Genomic DNA, 23,376 nt, shown 5'->3' with positions numbered 1-23,376 from the left:
GTGGATTAGTCTTTGGACTTTGAAACAGAGGGTCGTGGGTTCAAATCCCAGCCATAGTGTAATTTCCTTCAGCAAGAAACTGATCCACGATGTGCTGCACTCAACCCAGGTGAGGTAAATGGGTACCGGTAGGAAGTAATTCCTTAAGAAGCTGTGTGCGCTATGAACGCCTAGCTTAGCCAGGTAATATAGGAGCGCCTTGAGCACCTAACAAGGTGGATATGTGCGCAATATAAATATCCTATATTATTATGTAATTGAATTGTTTCAAGTATTTATGTTAAAGTACCCCAGATTGTAAATTTCATCAGACTTTGAATCTAAACTTTGTGATGATAATTTGTATATCCATCTCATTGCTTCTCTACATAGTTGCCAGACATTGCAGATGCAAAGATGAAATTGATAGAATCTCTTAAAAAGTAAGTACAAAATAGATTACGACAAATGTTAACTAAGATAGTTTGAAAAAAGTAGTTAAACTGATAATAGAGTTAAATTTAGATTTTTCAATAAATTTTTGATACATAACACTTCGTGATTCCTTTTTATTTTACAAGTTTTGGGGCTGTTATCAAGGTGTTGTTTTTTAGATATGGATGTATTGTTTCGATGATACTGCAATACCTCATATGCAGGCAATGCAAATCCCATTGCTTGGAGTGATAATATATATGTATGGTGCTTAAAGACCTCATTGTGTTGAAATAAGTGCCATATAATATCAGAATACCATGATGATGATGATGATGATTAGTATTATCATTATTATTGTTGTCATTGTGATCATCATTATTATTATTGTTATCCTCATCCTCATCATCATTATCATCACCATCTTAAAGAGGCAGAGCTTTGAGTATATAAGAAAAGTATGGATGAGTTAGTGGAATGTACTGCTGGGGGTGTTTCACAAAGATTTAAGTATGAATTAAGTCGCACTTAAATGCCGACGCGTACAAGATATGCAACGCGCGATCTTATTGATGGATACGCATTTGTGCGCGTCCTCTTGAGACGATCTGACCAATGCGGTCAAACCTTTCATACCGTACGCAACCCGGTATTTAAGTGCGACTCTAAGTCATACTTAAATCTTTGTGAAACACCCCCCTGGTGTTGGGAAGTATAATACCTTCCAGTGCTTCATCTCAGTTTTCTATTGTTTACCTAGTGCCAACAAGCTTCCCATTGCCTTGTACCAGCAGTATGAAGAGGCCTGTGCCAAGGAACTCAATGAATTACTTGATGGTGAGTACAAAATTGGCTTTTTCTAACTTGATGAATTTTTGAAAAAGGAAAAAGGACTTCCCAAACAACACACACACACACACACAAAATAAAAAAGTCAAAGAATGCTCATAAATTTCACTCCAACTGGTTTCGTTTTAATTCTTCAGAAAGTGAATTTTCACTTTCATGAAACCGTCCCCTGGTTTTACTGTCTATTTCATTCCATCTTCCTCTTTCCTCAGGTGCTTTCTCTGAAGACGTGATGGAGGATTGCCTTGAACCTCTAGAAGCCCTTAAAACTGGTCTTGATAAACTCAAAGGAATCGTAGTCAAGCTTCAAACGTCTCAGAGGAACGATGCAACACTTCAGGTAAGTCTGATCTCACACCCCGTTTCAAATCGCCGGAGGACCAGGCGATAACATCATATTTATCCAGGCTAGCCACTTCAGTGTTGAAGACTGTTCTACTGGCAGGCCCTGGTCAACATGGTAATGTTATTATATCCCAGCTTTAGCTGTGCTGCCTATAGGCACTCAAGCATTCAAGGAATTTCGTCCTATTGGGTACCCATTCACCTCACCTGTGTTGAGTGCAGCACAGTGTGATTAAATTTCTTGCTGAAGGAAACATGCCATCCACAATTCCATGACATTTGCTCTGGCGAATATTGCTCCGCTGTAAATTCCACACACTAATGGGATGACAAACCTCTGGATTTAACACTATACTCTATCCTAAACCTAACATAAAACCCTATTGCAAACCTAACCCTATATCTTGGACAAAATAAGCTCAGAGTAATTGTTGCTGGAGTAAATGTTGTGTCCCCATCTAGACAGTCTCTGAAAAAAAAATATCTGTACTTGACCTGGGTCCTGTAACATAAAGCTGAGTGATTGATCTTGCAACTGATTTTTACCATTGATCATATACATTAATCAATGAATCAATCATAGAAATCAGCCCCACAATCAATTGTCAAGCTTTGTGTTACTGGTCCTCTATTTGTATGTTTTCTCAATTATTTGAAAAAAAAACCCTTGTGATTGTTTCATAATACATTAGACCATGGCAAGCCAAATGGAGTTTCAACCATTGCATAAGTGAAGTGTGAAATATGTAGAAATGTTAATTGTTTTATTTACTGTGAACATACTTGTATTTCCATTAGAAAGTACAGTTCATTAGTTACTATTTTGGGGCCGCCATTTTGGCTCGTCGTATGCCATTCATATGTATGCTTAGTAACCCATGGGTGACTTTTAAAAACAGGCCTAGTGAGGTTGCTTCGTTCTCTGTGATTCTATTGTTGTGTGTAGGTGAGTTGACTGCTGAAGTGAGCCTCCTGTCGGACAAGATAGCTACATCTCTGGGTCTAGACGGTCCACCCGCACATGAACTCTGTGAGGTATCGACCGTCAATATCAATGACGTCAAACCAACCGCTCTGCACAAGGAGGTAAGATGTCACACATCCTTCAAAGCTTTCAGTAAAGAGTTGTGATTGATTTCAAAGATAAATATCAGTTGTGATAACGATCTCAAAGTGAGTTCAAATAGAATCCAATAAAGTGACCACCCAGGGGCCTGTTGCAGAAAGAGTTGCGTTTAAACGCAAGTCAAAAAATCAAACGCAAGTCCCAAATGCGCGCTGTTGATTGGTTGAAAATCAAGTTGCGCATGATTTTTAGAGTTGCGATCGATTGCAACTCTTTCTGCAACGGGCCCCTGGTGTTTGTATGAATGAATGAAAAATATGTGCCAAATGACTCTGGAAGAAAATGTGTAATTGCTGAGAAATAAGCGAAATAAGCACAGAATTCCATTAAGTGTTGGGATATTTTTCCAAATTAATACACTGTCCCAAATATGTCTTTTTATGTAAGTGATTATCAGACTTATCGGGTTTCAGCGAAGATTTCATGACTTCGCAAAGATTTATTTCAATCTACCATACAGAACTAGATCTATGATATCATGGTGGCATTTAACCTTGATTTTAAAGATTTTCTCATGAAATAATTGTTTGCTGCAACTACTGTCTTTTACCTTTAAGTAGTCTTTACTGTGAAAAGCCATTGGTGCCCTAAATGTTCATTGTTCCTGAATGCCCTTTTCTGAAGACATCTTAGGCCTGCATTGATTTGGTTTTAAATCTGCTGTTTATGCAGATTTCATGCTTTGATTACACTGCATTACGGAATTACGGAATATATTGAGTTAATGCTCAAATAAGTAAATTGTTTTGTCACTGTCTTTAGGTTGCAGGAATAGTATTTGATGCCTTAAGCAACATCTGCAAGGAAGCAGGGTTGATAAGGCTTAAACATGAAGGAGTTGCCATTGGAACCATTCAGATGACATGGGCTCATCAATTGATCACCATGCTAAGTAGATTCACAGAATTGTGTAGTGCCCTGTATCAACGTATCTGGATGATGTTCTGTCAGCAAGTGAGTACTGTATTTTACCTTTTTTTTGATACCCCAATGTTGTTTTATATGATGAATTATGAGAGTAGCGCTAATACATTTAAAACCTGAATTTCAGCTGTGGTGTGATCATCAATTAAATTCAAACAGAATCCAACATTTTGACCTCGCAAGTATTTGTAATTATGAATTTTAAATATATGCCTAGTTATTCTGGTAGAAAATGTGTAATTGCCACATAATAAAAAAAAATATGCATGGCATTGTACCCGATAAAAAGGACCCTCGGGGGGGGGGGGAGATAAGACATGTGCCCATATGTGCTTATATGTGTCAGTGATTTCTTTATGCCTTGATTTCAGTGTAGATTCCATTGTTTTATAGGCCTACAGGGTTTGCTTTACATTTTCTCAGAAGCTAATAAATTTGTCTATCATGATATATTAACATAAAAAAGTGATTTTCAAGAATTTTTCTTGAAATTATTGCCTACTGCAATTATTAATGTTATGTTTATGTTAAAAAGCTGTTATCCTCAATAAGTCATTTTTTTACTACTTCTTTCACATCTGTTAGTTTGGTTGTTTTGTTTTTTATTTTATTAGCATACTTTTTATATCGACCCTTTTCCTTCTAAATGTGAACTTATGGTAGTATGATTTATTCATATATCATGTCAGTAATGTCATATGCTGTATTCGTAGGAATGAATGACTTTGTGATGTAGTAATGATACAAAAATGATGGATGGTAACACGTGATGTGCTCTTTCATAACATGTTTTGAATTCTATGTTTTAACAAACAAGAAATATTTTATAAAATATTATACAGATATTGACTGATGGGGTGTGTAATACAAACATTCTTTGGACCGCCGGATTTGTATTTTCCCGAGGGGTTATATTTTCCCGAAGTGCGCAGCGCTGAGGGAAAATATGATCACGAGGGAAAATATTAATCCTTTAGGTGGTCCAAAGAATGCTTTTTTTACACATCCCATCAGTCAATATCTGTTATATTAGATAGCCTCTAATGATGAAGATAAAGTTAGGCCTAACGATGCGTGCAGATATTCACAGTGATTGATTGAACTGGTATAGATCTAACGTTAGATCTTGATCTATAAGTAACGTTATTCTAATCCTTTTCTATTCAAATCAACTTTGTTTAGGCCTAGCCCTAGATCTAAATCCAAGTTCGAGCCCAGACCAGGTCCAGGACCCAAGGCAGGCCGATAATGCATGGTAACATCTAATCCACAAGAGGGCGCCATACACGTAGAAAAATATATTCATGGACCGGTTGGTCAATATATTCATCGAAGGTGGACCGGCTGGGAAAATACATTGATTTTGATCATATCACGTGACGCGTAATGGACCAATCGCGCTCGGCTATCTGTCTTGGCTATCTAATATGAAGTAAAACAACCATTGATTCTTGATCTGTGTTTAGATGCAGTACAAGCCTGATGATGTCATCGTTGGTGCTGCTTGTTTCCTGTTATACACACATACAATGAGATCTAAGTTCCCATCTGTCAGGGCAATCGCTTCATCCAATACCAAAGTAGGTACTTTCATATTAACTTGACATTTCCTTCTATTACGGTGATGATAATTATGAGGTACCTCGTGGGTGTTTCATAAAGCATTTGTAAGTTAAGAGCGACTTTAAGAGTGATCCTTGTGGTAAATGGTATATTCATTGGCGACAGTTTAGCGCGTAATAAAGGATCACCAGTCATTCTTAAAGTGACTCGTAACTTATCAACAGCTTTATGAAACAGCTCCACGGTGGGTGTTTCATAAAGTTGTTTGTAAGTCACGAGCGACTTTACAACCGACTGGTGATCCTTTCTTGTGGTAAATGATGTACACCAATTTTTCCTTGATGTTAATGTAGCGCATATGAAAGGATCACCAGTGTTTTGTTAAGTCACTCATAACTTACGAACAGCTTTATGAAACACCCATGCGTCACCCATGTGTCCTGTCTATTAACAGAAATCCCGCAAGGAGGTGTTGTGTCTTTAATCATAGCTGTTTTCCCGTATTTCCCGTTAATTTGTCTGTGAAATGTAGATTTTGAAAGCTGGTCGGTGGTTTAATGTGGGAAAGATGTGGCTGTGACTTTTGATGAGGTACATAATTAGTGCATAAAAAGCAGGGTAGACTTGCGATATGTTTTATGCCGGTATACAAATTAGAAGTTGGGACTGGGATGAATGCTCTTTTTTTGCTATACAATTGTTCACCAGGGTAATTAAACAATCAAATTGTTTGGACAATCCGGATTCCTGGATTATCAGAAATCACAAAAACTTGACCTATTTACATGACCTACCAGTGGTCACACATAATGAGCTGGCTGACTCAGTCGAGTGTCCTTCTATAGCGTCTATGACATGGACATTAACACAGCTGAATGAAGCATGGATACTAGGGCGGCATTCATTCTCATGTCTTGAAAGAGTTACAATTTTTGGAATTTATTAAATTTTAGCATAAATTTAAATTGTCATCTTTCACCTTTTTTTGCCAAAGATTATAACCATGTATTTTTGTTAATCAAATGTCTGGAAACAGTGACAACATTTGGTGATCATTTGATTAATGTAAAAGGTAGTATTCAGTTGCTGATTGTCATTAAACTGATCAAATGCATCGATTGTTTGAGTTTTACTCCCAGGCCTACAAATTTCAGCAATTATGTTCAACTGAAGAATATTATCATCATTTTGAAAAAAGGTACTTGTAGTAGGTCTTTAGAACAGAATTAAAGTTGAAAATTGACTCAATAGTTCTAATTTCTAAACTCAAGCTTTTTCCTGGTTCTTATGTTATACTTTTTTTTGCAGAAGCCTTGTAGTCTTTTAGAAGCCCTCAGCTCTGAATTATCTCTCAGTACATCACAACAAATGTTATCAGCTGCAAGGTCAGTTAATAAAGGATATATCTATATTCATTAAATGCTGTAAAGGGGTATTTTTTTATTAAATCCGCATTTGATATATCATATCGTATTAGCATATGAAATATGTATTGCACATAATATAATTATTAAAAGTTCTCTATTGATGTAACATTTTGTAAAACACATGCCTTTTTCTCTGATTGCAAAAGAATTTCAATCATTGTATTTTGACCTATTTTTGAATGTATATTTCTATGCATGTAGAACAGATAGATTTTAAGGACTACAACATTATAGCGACATGGGAGATATCCATCCCTTGGGAATGACAAGGGAATATCCCCCTTGTCAGGTTAAACCAGGGTTCAGAGGAGCAGCGGTTTTCACAGACACGGGTAACAAGCCACTGGAGAACCTTGCGTCTGATTGGTTGAGGCTTAATTAGTCAGTGAGACTCACTGGAAAACTTTTCGGGAATACAGTTTATATTAAACTCTGGGAATTCAGGGACTCTTTGGCCCGAATTCACGAAGGTGGTTTATAAAACCATCGGTTGAACCCATGGTTTATGCAGATTTCCTGTATAAATTATGCTTATTTACCGCATGTATAAAACAAATGTCTAATGCTGATGCACGCTTTTGTCACAGTGCCCGAAATTGATGCCTGTTGCCATGGTTAAGTACGGTATTTTATTCATGAGTCCACTATTTGAAGAGTGGGACTCATTAATTCAAAACGGTGGACTCACGAATAAAATAGCATGGATAATCACGGCTACTGGTGTCAATTTGGCGCACTGTGACAAAAGCGCGCATCAACATTGGACATTTTTCAATAGACGTGGTAGATAAGCATAATTTATACAGGAAATCTGCATTAACCATGGGTTCAACCGATGGTTTTAAAAACCACCTTTGAGAATTCTGGCCATTATTTTTCAGGGCTTTTTGGTGGCGAATTCGTTATTTTTCGCCTACTCACTAAAACAACATGGACCATGTTTAATTTCATCCCTTCCAGATTGACATCATCGCTACTCCACCTCTCGCTCTGTATGTCTGCCAAAGAGACGAAGGTTGAAACCAAACTACCTCTCCTCGTTATAGAAAAGGTATGCTCATCAATTTGATTTTATTCAGGGGATTGTAAGAGTAGTTTTATTATTTCAATATTCTCAAAATATTTCATGATTGATAATGCACAGAATAGTAAAATAGTGTAATGATGATAATATTTGTTTCATATTACATGACTATGTAACTCTATATTGCTTGAAAAAAATGATGACAGACCTCCTAATTGGTCCTCATGACGAATTAGAATCTTCCGTAGTTAAAATGTAAAGTTGTAATGCTAATCAAATCATCATAGCTTGAGCTGTTCATGAAGTGTCATAAATATTTTGATAAACAGGGTTTGGATTTGCAAAATGGTGGACTGTTTCATGGAAATGACCGAAACATTTAAATTACAGCAATTATGGTGGTGGTGAGTTTTTTACCTGATTGCTAAGAAAGCATGAATGCTTTTATGCAAGCAACCAGAGGACCAACAACTCATGGTCTTCTCCGAGAGACCTGGTAATGAGGATTAATGCCTTACCAAAGGGTACCTATGTTCAACTGCAAAAGATTTTCATTATTTTTTTAAATAGCTACATGTGGTAGGTCTTGAGAACAGATTGAAATTTGAAAATTGACTCAATGTACGTTGTCTTTTTTCTTTCAGTTTTGTTTCCTCATCCCAAGACTGTGTCCAGAGACGAGAACAGAGGATTGCAACATGCAAGATAACTCCCATGATGCATTGCAGGATGATACGTTACTTGCCGTCGGAAGAACAATAATGTCATCGCCTGCGTTCAGTAAGATGCTTCCAGAATCCAAGGTATGCTTGAGGTATAAATAAGTATGTTTAATAATAATAATAATAATATCTGGATTTATAAAGCACTTTTTGCCTGAGGATACAAAGCGCTGGTATCATTACCCCCAGATTTGGCTGTGCTGCCATAAAGGTGCTGAAGCATTCAAGGAATATCTTCCTATTGAGTACCCAGTCACCTCACCTGGGTTGATTGTAGCATAATGGTGGTAAATTTCCTGCTGAAGGAAAACACGCCATGGCTGGGAATCAAACCCACGTCCCTCAGATTGAAAGGCAAAAGTCATAACCACTAGACCACTATGCCCCAGTGATGTTATAAATGTTGCTTACTTTGATAAATTACCTCAGTTTATTTGGTATGAACAAAAAATAAATAAAATCCATTTAGATTTTTATAGAGGATTCTGGCTATTTCAAATATCTGGTATTGAATAGAAAAAAACATCACACTTGGTGAATTCTTGCGAGTACTTTGAATCTGTTACAACCATCAAATCATTTTTATTTACTCATAAATTCTTAACAATACATTTGGCGTTAGATTGTTTCCTTGTCTTATTTGTTCATTAATTTGTGTTATAATGTTCAAATGCTGCAGTAGGATGTCTGTTATGTCTTTCTTATTTTTTATGTATGAATCATAATTGAAGGTAAATGAACATGGAAAAAGGACCTATGTACAAATTCATCAGGAATTGATTTTAAATTAGGCATCTCTCTCCCTATGATTACATTGTATACTTGGCATTGTTAAGGAACATTTTAAACTAAACCAAAGCTAGTGTTATATGGTAACCTTTATATATATGATATACAAACCCATTTTTTTTTGCCCTTGAATGTTGAATTGAAGTGAGTAATCCAGAAACCTTTCCATAATTATTGCACACATGCAAAGAACAATTTGTAACATTGTTATTTGCACTTTTCACTTGAACTTGTCTATATTGTTTATCTAAAATATTTAATTTATTGATCCTGTGAGATGCAAGTCTCTTCACTTTTTCTCACAATAAAAAGACAACTGATCTTCACAGATGAGTAAGTTGTTTGAAATATAATATTCCTTTTGTTCATATTCATGATATTTATTTTTTTGATTGACTTAAGAGAAAAACTAATACCAATGATTTTAAACATATTTCAACCTTTTTTCAAATACAGCTTTCTTTTTCTCAGTGGATTTCTTACGAGCTGGAGATTAGCCCACATGAAGATATGTTGATGGATTTAGAGAGGTAAACATTCCCCTTCTCAAAAAGACATGATAGGTATTATACATATCCACTAAATTAAAATTTATCAAATTTATTTATTTATGTATTCAACTAGAGAGGGGAAAAGAGAATGAAGTATTTGAAAACACATAGAAGAGAGAGAGAGGGGATGAAACAACAGAAAGATTGACAGATATAAAAGAATTACATTTGATTTAAAAGAAAAAGTTTTATTAATCTAATTTTTTGTATTAATTTCATTCTCATTATGTCTGTCCATGCAATACTTTTTACTAGTCTTTCACCTTTACTCTTTACCTAATTATTTAAATGTAATTTATGCGTTTTCCATTATGATGTTTTTTATTAATGTGTTAACTTTAAAGGTTGGTAATGTTTAACAAATATTATATGCAATTTTTGTCTCGCCACCAGAGGTGAAGGCGAGACTTAGGGATCCAATTGTCGTCCGTCGTCTGTCGTCCGTCCATCACAAACTTGCAATGACATAAACTCCACAACCGTAAATCGCTTTTCAACCAAACTTGGATGGTATATGGACTTGGGGACCTGCATGTTATGCTGCAGTCTGAGTTCACATGGTAAGGTCAAAGGTCATTTTCAGGTCAACGTTAAAGTTTACATGCAAGACTCTCTTATGACACCTAACTCTGCAACCGTATGTCGCTTTTCAACCAAACTTGGATGGTAGATGGACTTGGGGGACCTGCATGTTATGCTGCAGTCTGAGGTCATATGGTAAGGTCAAAGGTCATTTTCAGGTCAACGTTAAAGTTTACATGCAAGACTCTCTTATGACACCTAACTCCGCAACCGTATGTCGCTTTTCAACCAAACTTGGATGGTAGATGGACTTGGGGGACCTGCATGTTATGCTGCAGTCGGAGGTCACATGGTAAGGTCAAAGGTCATTTTGAGGTCAACGTTAAAGTTTACATGCAAGACTCTCTTATGACACCTAACTCCGCAACCGTAAGTTGCACTTCAACCAAACTTGAATGTTGGATAGACTTGGGGACATGCATGTTATGCTGCAGTCAGAGGTCACATGGTATGGTCAAAGGTCACTTCAGGTCAACGTTAAAGTTTACATGCAAGACTCTCTTATGACACCTAACTCTGCAACCGTAAGTCACTTTTCAACCAAACTTGGATGGTAGATGGACTTGGGGGACCTGCATGTTATGCTGCAGTCGGAGGTCACATGGTAAGGTCAAAGGTCATTTTCAAGTCAACATTAAAGTTTATGTGCAAGGCTCTTATGACAAGTGTTATTCCATCCCAGTCATTTCACAATGAAGTTTCGATATAATTTTCTTGCGTGCCCTCGCAAATCACGATATTTCTGGTTATTTTCTTATAAGTGGGCGAGACACAAAATTGCTTTTGCCTTGTAATTATTTCCCTGATAATGTTTGTATGTGTACATGTATAATGGTATCATGCTTCTGTAGTCTACCGTCTTCTAATTTGAATTGCAATTTGCTGGACAATTATTGTAAGCATGCTAGAATTTCAGCCATTTAGTTGCCATGTATGCAATTGAATTTGTGAAATAAACTGATTGACAAAGAATTTGGTTAGCCCAAGACTTAGGCAGATTCACCTGTATTGTGATATGTTTTACACAGACATGACTACCACCAGTGGGCCATCCTCTGTTACTTCTTACCCCTCCCCGAGGCCCAGGGGGGTTGTGAAGGGGGTCACGATCCAGCCGTCCAGACCCTCATCAATGGACTGATGGACTATGAGACCCACAGTGACCACCAGAGAGTGACTGATGGAGTGGATGACAGCAAGGACGTGGATGGTCATCATCATCATAGATGTCATGGTGGACATTCGACTTGGAGAGAACTGCTACAGTCATTACAGGTAAAACTGTCTAGAAATTGGAAATATGTTGCAATGTCGTCAGGTGCATCTTGGGAGTGTCTCATGAAGAGAATCGTCGGATGTTTTATCCGACAAGTTTCATTTTATCAGACAGTTACCGTGGTAACTGTGCTTCTCGGCTAGTCAAAACTAAAGAAGGCTGTCAGATCTAACAACTCGTCAGACAAAATTGTTGATGAAACACTCCCCAGATGCACTTCATGAGGGTGGGGGGGGGGGGCAAACATCCCAGGGGGCTCACCTTTTAGTGTAAAGGGGGGGCTCATGTCACAAAATTTTGGCAGCACCCAGGGTCACACAAAGAACTTTTCCAGGGGGTAAGGGGAGAAGTGTTATATTTTTTTAAAGACGTTAGAAAGCCAGGGAGTGAAGTATGGACATTAATCAATATGGTAATACTCTCATTGTTTACAAAAAACTTTTCTATTATTATTAATATCAATATCATTATTATTGTTATTATTATCATTATTATTTTTATTATTCACTTCCCAGGAGCTTATTTCATTGGTTGATGTCGGTCAGGTGGACAGTCAGATGTCAGGTGATGTAGAGAAGTCACATGATCCGTGGTTGCTGAGAAAGTTTTATCAACGTGAAGCCAAGATGAAGACGAATCCTGATGAAGCACCTTCTCACTCTTGTTTTCCAACAGAAGCAATTGAAATTCAAGCATTTATGAGGTTAATATTGATTTGGATAATAACATTTGGCCCATTACCAGTTGTTAAAGTGCATAAGCAATGTAGAATTTATGAAATGGGTATGAGAATGAAAATATGTCTTTTTTACAGGAAATGAAACGATGGTTAAACAATTAGGTGTCAGTTGCTGTTGTAATGTTACTAATAGTATTAAAAGCAACATTACTGTGGCACATCAAATGAATACGTTTCTATGTGCTGTATATCATCCCGACTGTTGCATGGCTACCTAATTAGTCATACTATCATTCCATTAATCTTGCATTATATTAGAATGTTTTTATTGTGGAAGTGCCGTGGTGTAGTGGTTCTGACTCTCACCTTGTAATCAGAGGGTCGTGTGTTCAAATGTTTCTTAATAATATGTCCAAATCTATCACAAAATTGCATTTTAAAAATAAAAATATGGATTTTTGTCTCACCTGCGAAGCAAAGTGAGACTATAGGCGCCGCTTTTCCGACGGCGGCGGCGGCGTCAACATCAAATCTTAACCTGAGGTTAAAGTTTTGAAATGACGTCATAACTTAGAAAGTATATGGACCTGGTTAATAAAACTTGGCCATAAGGTTAATCAAGTATTACTGAACATCCTATTAGAGTTTCATGTCACATGACCAAGGTCAAAGGTCATTTAGGGTCAATAAACTTAGACCATGTTGGAGGAATCAACATCGAAATCTTAACCCGAGGTTAAGTTGTTGAAATGTCATCATAACTTAGAAAATATATGGACCTAGTTCATGAAACTTGGACATAAGGTTAATCAAGTATCACTGAACATCCTACATGAGGTTCATGTCACATGACCAAGGTCAAAGGTCATTTAGGGTCAATGAACTTTGGCCAAATTGGGGATATCTGTTGAATTACCATCATAACTTTGAAAGTTTATGGATCTGATTCATGAAACTTGTACATAAGAGTAATCAAGTATCACTGAACATCCTGTTCGAGTTTCAGGTCACATGATCAAGGTCAAAGGTCATGTAAGGTCAATGAACTTTGGCCATGTTGGGGTTTTTTGTTGAATAACCATCATATCTCTGTAAGTTTATTGGTCTAGTTCATAAAAAGTGGACATAAGAGTAACCATGTATCACTGAACATCTTGTGCGAGTTAGAGTAGTATTCAAAGTCAGCACTGCTGCTATATTGAACCACGTGATGCAGGTGAGACGGCCAGAGGCATTCCACTTGTTTGCTTTATCTTTCGCTTGCTCGCAACTTTTAATATAATATTTACGTGATACACGATATCTAGCCTTTTAAAAAAATTTGGCTCATTATGCCACTGTCGATAATGCTATCTGTCACAAACAAGCAGCCAATGAACTTCAATGAGATGAGAGGTACATTGAGACCACTTAGTTTTTTTTGACAGATCAGGGGCCCGTAATACAAATCTTAGCAGTCTTCGTAAAACATTTTTTTTATCATAATTAATTGCATTGGCTACAATGTAGGTGAAAATCAAGCATACAATTCATCGCTAACTTTGTGTGACAGGACTTGGGAGGGTGTTTCATAAGCTGTACATAAGTTACAAACGATTTTACAACGACTGGTGACTTCTCTTCAGAATTAAATCAACACCTATGAATTATTATAATGATAATGGTATTTTTTTTTTTAATTCAAGAATGATAGCAGCATAAGCTAAATTGTACAATCTTTTACTGATGAAAATCTGGTGTGTCCAGTGATCTACACTAACCCTTTTTTCTACTGGTCCAACCTGTTAATGTTGGACCAGTAGATACCCAGTTTTTCAATTTTTTACTGGTCCGAACCTAAAATTACTGGTCCCCAAAATTAAGAAAAACATAAAAAAGACTTGTTTATTTTGCTGTCTTTTAATGCCCTCCCCCCCAAAAAAAAGCATACTAACAAAGAGTACACGCATACACAAGCACAGTATAATTCATGAGAACCATTTCTCAATTTTGGAAAGTCATTTTTTAAGATGCCAAAGCCATTTGTATTATTTACTGAAGAGAAAATATCATCTATAGTTTGATATATTTGTTACTGGTCATGTCAGACCAGTAAATCTGGCTATTTCTTAAGAGTTACTGGTCTTGGACCGTTGGACCAGTGCCAGTAACGCGCGCTGATTTACCATAACAAAAAGAAAAAACATCAGTCCTTCATAAAGTCACTCAACTTACAAACAGCTTTATGAAAAACCCAAGGTGTCTTCTTTACTGTTACTGGTAACAAGTCATGTGTTGGCAAGCAAGATTAGATCAAGAGACAGTTAACTATTGAATTTTTCTGTCGTATTCTTTGCTTTTTAATTGTTTCTTTTTTTCCTCCAGGATTACTTGCTGCTTGCCACCATACCTTCTCTTTACCTCTCACCCTGAGTCAAGTCCCAGGCAGAAGGACCTTGAGGCGCTCTCTCATTTTATTGGGACAAAACTGGTAAGTGTAAAGTGGTCTCTTTTTCTCCGATGATGTTTCTGAAGTGCATGGAATATATATTGTCATAATTCAATTCAATTTTTGTCCACATTTAAAATCTTTTCACTGGTATTTTTATGCAATCACATTTCTCATTGTCAGATAAACCATCTCTTTGAGTTGTCTGGAATTCTCCCCCCCCCCCATGGCCCTAAATGTCCGTTTGATGCGCTCTACTGCAGCTGCCCACCCTTACAGAGTCACTGTCCTAAAACGAAACACTTCTTTTCATCAATCTTCATATATACCATGGACGGCTCGGGTGTGGAATTCATCATTCCCTTTAATAGCTCCCAACATGGACAGATAAAAAAATAGTGTTAACACATATTTAATTAGCTTGATGTAAAACCTTGTACTTTTAATTTAATTATGGTTTATTACGTGGCAGTCATGGGCCACTTTTCATCATTTTATGATGGTAACATCAGGCCCAAAGAACAATCTAAAAGAAGAAAAAAAAGAAAGTAAATCTACATACATAAAATACATTTATCATACATGATGACAAAAATTCTCCAGGATGTTGTTGTAAGTATTGCAAAATAGAAACTTGCAACTGTTCTGGTGCTGAAGAAAGATCTCATTTAAAGGAATGCATGAATCAAAACTTGAAAAGAGTGAGTTATAAAATAGCTTCTTACATCAATGTTCATCTTATCTCCACTTTGTTTCTCTTCTATCTTCAATAACTGCACGTGTCTTATGTTGGATAACGTGATTGTCTTTGTCTATCTTTGCAGAGAAATCATTGTATGGAAACATGGGGCAGCTTGTCCTATCTTCTATCTGCTCATCTTGTCAAGGTAACATGCTGAAAACTAAATCATACAATTGTGTCTTGAATTCTGTTGCAAACCATGTATAATTTTAAAGTATTTCATCATTTAGGGGTAGATTATGAATTCAGTTTTCTATACAAAAAAGTTACATGTACTGCATACACCATATTTTGCTGGTCATTTTTTTTTTTTGGTGAGACTTTACAATGTGAAATTGCAAGAGGATTTTTCACAAATCTGTGAAAGGGTAACTGAACAAGGCACTTTCGGGCATTGTGAATATTCTGCCAAAGACCCATGCATATTATTCATAGTCTCAGTGCATATACTTCTTAAAAAGAATTGGAAGTATATTGTGAAAACTGGTTTAAAAACCATGATTGCTAGTCAATCTTAATTGAAAAACAAGCCAGGGTGCTTTAAATCAGTATATAAGTATTTTGTGTCTTTGCAAATATTTCGGTATATGAATGTTGTGAACATGGGCAGAAAATAATTAATCAATCTAACAGGTAAATATATAATCACAAACTATACAGAGTCCCCACCTTTGTATTTTAAGAGCAAACTGCACTATTTGTATAAGAGCAGGGAAAAACCCTGGTGTAGTAGTCCACCTGCATCTCTCCTAACCCCTCCATCAGTTACATCAGGAGGAGAGACCTGTGGGTCATTAAAGATTCAGTTCACTTTTCTCCTCCCAGGCATAGGTGAAGCCAAACAAATAATAACAATGATGATTATGATAATGATGATGATAATGATGATGATGGTGATGATGATGATGATGATAAGACTACCAGATATCTATGTTGCATCCTGGGTAGAAATTCAGGCTGTATGTGAGTAGTTTAGGTCTCTAGCTGATACTGTTTAAATTGGTTGAATCATACTGGCCTTCAATCCTGAAATCCCATAAAAATGTCACTTCCACAAAATTATTTATTTAATCCTTAATGGTGAGTTTTCTAATCCCATACCTATGATGGACATTTTCACTTTGTAAGTCTGATATTATCATTGGTTTCAGGGACTAGTGACGTGTTGCCAGAGTAGCGGGAATTCCTTCCTGCAGCCTTTTCTCCTATCCACACCTCTCCTCTTGGGATCTACTGCAGTAAGTGATAGAAAACAACTGTGTACCCATGTCTTATGCACCTTACCTTTATGCTATGCTATATTTCCATACAGTGGTGGATCCAGGGGGGGGGGGCACAGCCGGTCCGTGCTCCCCTCTCCCCTCCCTTTGAGAAGCAAAATTAAAATTTGTAAATGCCATTAAAACAGAAGTGTGCCCCCCCCTCTTTTTGAAAGTGAAGACTTTTTTTTTTTTACTTGTCAAATTTTTCCTCACAGAAATATGCCCCCCCCTTTGGGAAATCCTGGATCCGCCCCTGTTTCAATAATACCCCAAGGCAATTTCTTTACCTCAAGCACCTCTGTCACTAGAAAAAAAAATAGTGCTTTCAGACCAAGAGGTAATTAATATTGACAAATTTGGCTTTGTCCAACGTTCTGTCCCTGAATGGAAACTTCCTAATCAAATAGCAAATGCAGTTTCTCTTGACAGCTTCTAAAATCTCCTGCGAAACCACTTTGAAAATACCCTTCCCTCCTCTTAACGTGCATCCAAGTTAAGTTTGGTCTCCAGAGCCTCTGACCTTTGGTAAGATGCCACATAATGCAATGGAGATTAAGAACTCATTTCATGAGTAATCCCATGATGTGGTCAAAGGTCTTTAATGGTCAGTGAACTTGGTATTTTTTATCAAATGAATGGTGCTTTTGTGATAAAGTAGTAATTTCATCTGTTTTTAAAGTCAATACTGCTGTTATATTCAATCCCTAATGCAAATGAGACTGCCAGAGGCATTCCATTGATGATAATATGATAATAATAATTTTATTATATTTCAAGATTCACCATGTTCGTATTTATATGAATTTTTTTACAGATAAAAATGAAAGGCATAAATACAGCAATACTTAGTTAGAAACAATGCGAAGGAAATAAATACAAATCGTGAAAGTATAAAATACTGATTTTGATTTAAAAAATCATATTGAATGAATATTCTATTTTTACATGTAGGTTCATTGGAGAAGAATCAGGCCCTTCATCTTGCAAGCCTACAGACAGGGACCTATTCCCTCCATCTTCCGGAACATCCAGGATCTATATACAGCTGCAGACAACCTCACAGGCCATACCTCTGGCTCTCCCTCATCGGCAGCAATATCAGCATCATCAAAGACAGCATCAACATCGTCATGGAGGTCATTGTCTGTGGGCAATGCAGCTAGTTCAGGATGCAGTGTTTCCACGGAGACCCCTCCATGGCTGTTTTCTCTAGTTTTATATGAGGCAGTGAGAAGAAGGTGCAGTTTGGATGATAGTAGAGCCTTGACCGCTGTAATACAGACGATGAGTAGAGATAATCAGCATGACCAACAGGTGAGATGATGTGGTGTTTTACATTTGGGCAATTTCATGAAGTACTATGTGTACATCCAACACCTATGTGGGAATTCCTGAAGTGATTTATCTCTGTTTTCAAGATCAAGTGAAAGATTATAATGCTGTCAAATTATTATTGCTTTAGCACTGAGTTCATAAAAATAAAGAATGGAAAAAAGGTGGGTCAGATGTATGAAATGATTGTTTTATGGAATGTAGATGGGGCTGCATTCAAACTCTGCATTGCTTCTCAGTAAGCTTTCTGTTTGTTACAGCAAAAATGTGTGGACTATCGATTTAATAGACAAACTGATAAGATATTAATGATGGTGGTGGTGATCAATAAGGTTTTTACATGTAGGCAATTCCATAACGTAGGAATGACGTAATAATTTTTCACAAAAAATCAATTGTGTAGCAGATTTTTTTTTACATAAGACTGTACAGAACAAAGTTGAGAACTTTTCTCTTATCACCAAAAATGCTAATCAAATTTGGAAAGCAAAATTGTTATCTTTACAACCCTTATTTATTTTTGTCTGCATTCTAATTCAAGAAAATTTGTTACATTTTGACAAGGTATCTTCCTTTTCTTCACTAACGAAGTTAATGGTTCTATAATGGAATTATCCTTTGTGTATGACATTTCTGCCATCTATAATTCATAGTAATTCAGACAGAAGTGGCAAATATGCCCATTTTCTTATTTAAAAAAATCACATATGTGTATCAACTGTAAAGTAGCCCATTTACATGATAAATGTAAGTAATTCTTGATCATTATTCTGGAATATTGATATTAATCATTCTTGGGAAAAGAAGAAATGTTAATTATGTACTTTATTTGTGTTAATATGTTTTCTTGGTAGGTTTGTGTGGGTTTGTTAGAATGTGCGATTGCAGAGGAGGCTTTTAACATAATGAGTGGGAGGAAAAGTCAACAAAAAGGGTGCTCTGTGCTCATTACCCAACATGTACCTCGTTTGATCCAACTTGTACACAGTAAGTAAGATTACTCTCAAATATTCTTAGAAGAAATAAAATGGAGAGCAAATAATACATGTGTATTTTTTGGAAAAATTGCAAAAAGAAGATTGAAAAGTTAAATTAGGCCTTATGTTTGATTACTATTGAATATGTATCTAATATTCTTTCTCATATTATAATGTCAATTATTTATGTTAAATTTTATTGTATATTATGCTGTTCTTTGATTCAATGTACAGTGACGATGTAAATATGAAAAAAATTACTCTGAATTTTCATATATTCTTAACTTCCTAAGGTTTTGTCAAACAGGTGAATACTGAACCTGCATATAAATTGTGTTTTGGCTGGGGTCATGGGAAATACATATTATAGTTAATCAGCCAGTCAGTCTATAATAGGCTAATCATATTTATAAATAAAAACAGGAACTTGAAGTGTATATTTGCAAGCATGTGTTGAAGTTATTGTTTAATCTACTTATATTTTAATATAGTTTTGAGAAAGAAAAAAAAATGTTCTCATGATATCTGGTATTAGTTCAAATCCAGTTTCTCTGTAAATTGTGTACGAAATTCCTGCCACAGTATTAATCATACTATATATGAAAGCAAAACTATTCTTATCTCTAACGTGTCTGTTTTTAATTTTTAAAACACAGGTTCGTCAGTTTTGCAGCACAGTTTAGTCTCAAGTTCGGTAGTCCAACTCTATCCTCTCATTATAATGAGGTGAGAAATACATTGAAATTGTTATCAGATGCAGAGTTGAGAAACAGTTGGATAAAATGGTCAGGCTGAAAAATATGCCAAATTCCTTAAAGGTCAAGTCCACCTCAGAAAAATGTTGATTTGAATCAATAGAGAAAAATCAGACAAGCACAATGCTGAAAATTTCATCAAAATCGGATGTAAAATAAGAAAGTTATGACATTTCAAAGTTTCGCTTATTTCCAACAAAATAGTTATATGAACGAGCCAGTTACATCCAAATGAGAGAGTCGATGACATCACTCACTCACTATTTCTTTTGTTTTTTATTGTTTGAATTATACAATATTTCAATTTTTACGAATTTGACGATTAGGACCTTCTTGCCTGAAGCACAAAATGTTAAAATAATGGAATTCCACGTATTCAGGGAGGAATGAAACTTCATTTCACATGACAATGACGAGAAAATAAAAATATTTCATATTTCATATAATAAAATACAAAAGAAATAGTGAGTGAGTGATGTCATCAACTCTCTCATTTGGATGTAACTGGCTCGTTCATATAACTATTTTGAAAATAAGCGAAACTTTAAAATGCCATAACTTCCTTATTTTACATTATGCTTGTTGAATTTTTCTCTTTTTATTCAAATCAAGTTTTTGTTGGGGTGGACTTGTCCTTTAAACTGTTTTGAGGATGGTCAATAAGACTGATATTTTTGGAATCAACAAAAAATTATTTCTGGGCCCCGTCTTACCAAGAGTTACGATTGATCAAATCAATCTCAACTGTATGGAAATCCATCTTTACCATAATTTTTTTTCTACAGGTAATTTGCACAATCTCCATTGTAAACAAAGAGAATCACACTCAATCTTCTATAGAATGATGAGTATATGAATAAACATATCTATAGAATATTTTTAACAAATTTGCATTTTAGATGTTGACATTTCTGGCCGTCCATCGTTGTGATTGATCGGATCAATCACAACTCTTATTAACGCTCCCAATCGCAAAGACTAACGGATGTAGATAGCCTGAGCACAGTGGCTTTGGTGGAAGGAATGTGGGCTAGAAGTTGTAAGAGGAAAGTTGGGGTTAATATCTTCATGCTGAATCCTGCTTGGTTCTTTCGACACAGGAGTTTCCTTCCAATTCGAAGTGAGATGCAGTCATTGCTATCCCAGCATCCTCGGTTAATAGAAGTCTTGCTTGAGACCCATAATGCACTGAGTGAGCTATACTGCCGATCTGGAGGGGAGCCCCTTCAACCAACCAGGGGTCTCAGAAGAAGCTTCAAACCAGACAAGGTATGTCAGATGAATAAAACTTGATTCTTAATAAATTTACATGTTTTTAAACATTTATGTTTATTAAGGGTAATGTCATTTTTATATTTTATTTGAAAAATGAACACTTGCCTAATTTTGTTGGGCAAATTTTCGATTAATATTTGCCTTTGGCAAGTTGGTTAGTTGATAGTCACTATTATAATAGCTGTCGAGACCTGTACTATGGTACTTACCATGTTGGAAAAGTTACCGAAATTGTAAGATCCTTAGAGGTAATTCAAATTCGAAATATTTTCCCCAAAATGTTATTTAATGAATAGAAACTATTTAACTGTAAGTTTGTCTATTTGATTGTTTGTTTGCATACAGGATGAGGTTTTGTCCAGCGATCTGATGTTGGCATGCTCTAGATTTCTGCAGTCTTGCATCTCAGTATGTCCCGTGACAAACCTGAGAAGCATCAGGGCCGAGGTTATGGCTTCATGCGATGATGAACTCCAGGCAGCTGTAAGACGATATACCCTGGACAGGAGGTGAAGGTTATCAAGTGATTCTGTCAAGATCATCTTAAGTTCTTTCATTCTTGGACCTCGGGATGTTCCGTAGTGAGCATGAGAAGAATAAGAGCCAAGGTTAAGGCTTCGTGCGATGATAAACTTTAGGCACCTGTTAGAGGTTATACCTTGAGCAGGAGGTGAAGATTGTCAAGTGATTCTGTGAAGATCTTCCCAAGTTCCTTCACTCTTGGACCTCGGGATGCTCCGTAGTAAACCTGGGAAGAATTGGGGCTGAGGTTATGGCTTCATGCGAGTGGTGATGAGCATGGATGCCGATTATCGAGGACAGTTTTCAGCAAATTTGGACCTCAGCATGTCCCGCAGGAAACCCCAAGATGAATCAGGGATGTGATGTGATAGTGCCAGTATGCATTGAAGCAAAGTTAAAGGTCAAGTCCACATCAGAAAAATGTTGATTTGAATCAGTAGAGAAAAATCAGACAAGCACAATGCTGAAAATTTCATCAAAATCGGATGTAAAATAAGAAAGTTATGACATTTCAAAGTTTCGCTTATTTTCAACAAAATAGTTATATGAACGAGCCAGTTACATCCAAATGAGAGAGTCGATGATGTCACTCACTCACTATTTCTTTTGTTTTTTATTGTTTGAATTATACAATATTTCAAATTTTACGAATTTGACGATTAGGACCTCCTTGCCTGAAGCACAAAATGTTAAAATAATGGAATTCCACGTGTTCAGGGAGGAATGAAACTTCATTTCACATGACAATGACAGAAAATCAAAATATTTCATATTTCAAACAATAAAAACAAAAGAAATAGTGAGTGAATGACATCATCGACTCTCTCATTTGGATGTAGCTGGCTCGTTCATATAACTGTTTTTGTGAAATGAAGCGAAACTTTGAAATGTCATAACTTTCTTATTTTACATCCGATTTTGATGAAATTTTCAGTGTTATGCTTGTTGAATTTTTCTCTTTTATTCAAATCAAGTTTTTGTTGGGGTGGACTTGTCCTTTAAATGATGTACCAGGACAAAATGAGACAATGCTCTGGTGATGATGTTCTCTAGCATCCTGGGGGGAAATAATTCGGTCACATGGCCCTGGGAAGCAGGGGTGCTAAAGCATCCAAGATTTGTTTTTCAGGGGTGCTGCATAATGATAATAATAAGCAGTTCTTAGAGATGCATGATACCATGTAAATAGTCTCTATGCGAATGGAAGAAATATTGTTTTGAATAGGCCTAATACATGTGCTTCTTAAAAAGGTATGTTTTGTACACAGATTTGAATCTGTTGAAATCTGTTATTGATCTAATACTATGAGGTAGGTTGTTCCACGATTTTGGTGCCATTTTCCCAAAAGCTCTATCACCAAAAGTCTAACATGTGATTTTACTTGTATTTCAGAGAGAAGATCCTTTGATTGTGAATGATTTGGACTATGTTGATATTTATGAATATATTTCTGCATATGTTATATAACATAGGCAGCACCCCATGGAAATCTTATTGTTCCCAAATCTTTCAATTTTTTAGTTCCTTACCAAAATCCCCATATGAAGTGAAATCCTTTTTTTTTTGCTTGTCATTTTGTTTTCTGAACAAAACCCCTAGCACCCCCTATTTAAATATCATTCCCAGGGCCCTGTTAGGGCAAGTCTTCATGGTACTATCAAGAAAGTAATGCTTACATGTAGATGATGAAAATGAAAAAGATTAAAATCCGTATTTTATTGTTCGAAATAAAAATGAAATACTCCAGAAATTTGCTTTGCTCAGTTGATCGTGGGCCTGGCAGCCGCTGTGCAGCGCCAGATCGACGAGGC

General features: G+C 36.2%; 1 protein-coding gene across 1 annotated transcript in view; it reads left to right on the top strand.

Annotated features, from left to right (window-relative positions):
* Positions 1-21,952, top strand: part of LOC121407929 (Fanconi anemia group A protein homolog) — a 51,936-nt gene extending 29,984 nt beyond the window's left edge. Inside the window, exons 18-37 of the mRNA XM_041599180.1 lie at positions 373-422; positions 1,175-1,251; positions 1,476-1,603; positions 2,554-2,694; positions 3,497-3,688; positions 5,125-5,238; positions 6,530-6,606; positions 7,609-7,699; positions 8,317-8,475; positions 9,640-9,713; positions 11,345-11,591; positions 12,108-12,295; positions 14,636-14,741; positions 15,524-15,586; positions 16,593-16,679; positions 17,655-18,017; positions 18,890-19,022; positions 19,669-19,738; positions 20,868-21,036; positions 21,388-21,952. Coding sequence (XP_041455114.1) covers positions 373-422; positions 1,175-1,251; positions 1,476-1,603; positions 2,554-2,694; positions 3,497-3,688; positions 5,125-5,238; positions 6,530-6,606; positions 7,609-7,699; positions 8,317-8,475; positions 9,640-9,713; positions 11,345-11,591; positions 12,108-12,295; positions 14,636-14,741; positions 15,524-15,586; positions 16,593-16,679; positions 17,655-18,017; positions 18,890-19,022; positions 19,669-19,738; positions 20,868-21,036; positions 21,388-21,555 — 2,697 coding nt within the window. The 3' untranslated portion in view covers positions 21,556-21,952. The remainder of the gene's footprint in view (positions 1-372; positions 423-1,174; positions 1,252-1,475; positions 1,604-2,553; positions 2,695-3,496; positions 3,689-5,124; positions 5,239-6,529; positions 6,607-7,608; positions 7,700-8,316; positions 8,476-9,639; positions 9,714-11,344; positions 11,592-12,107; positions 12,296-14,635; positions 14,742-15,523; positions 15,587-16,592; positions 16,680-17,654; positions 18,018-18,889; positions 19,023-19,668; positions 19,739-20,867; positions 21,037-21,387) is intronic.
* The last annotated feature ends 1,424 nt before the right edge of the window (positions 21,953-23,376 follow it).

This window comes from Lytechinus variegatus, chromosome 2, assembly GCF_018143015.1.
Source record: "Lytechinus variegatus isolate NC3 chromosome 2, Lvar_3.0, whole genome shotgun sequence".
NCBI lineage: Eukaryota > Metazoa > Echinodermata > Echinoidea > Temnopleuroida > Toxopneustidae > Lytechinus > Lytechinus variegatus.
Note: the sequence above shows the minus strand (reverse complement) of the source record. Positions and strands in the feature narration are given on the sequence as shown.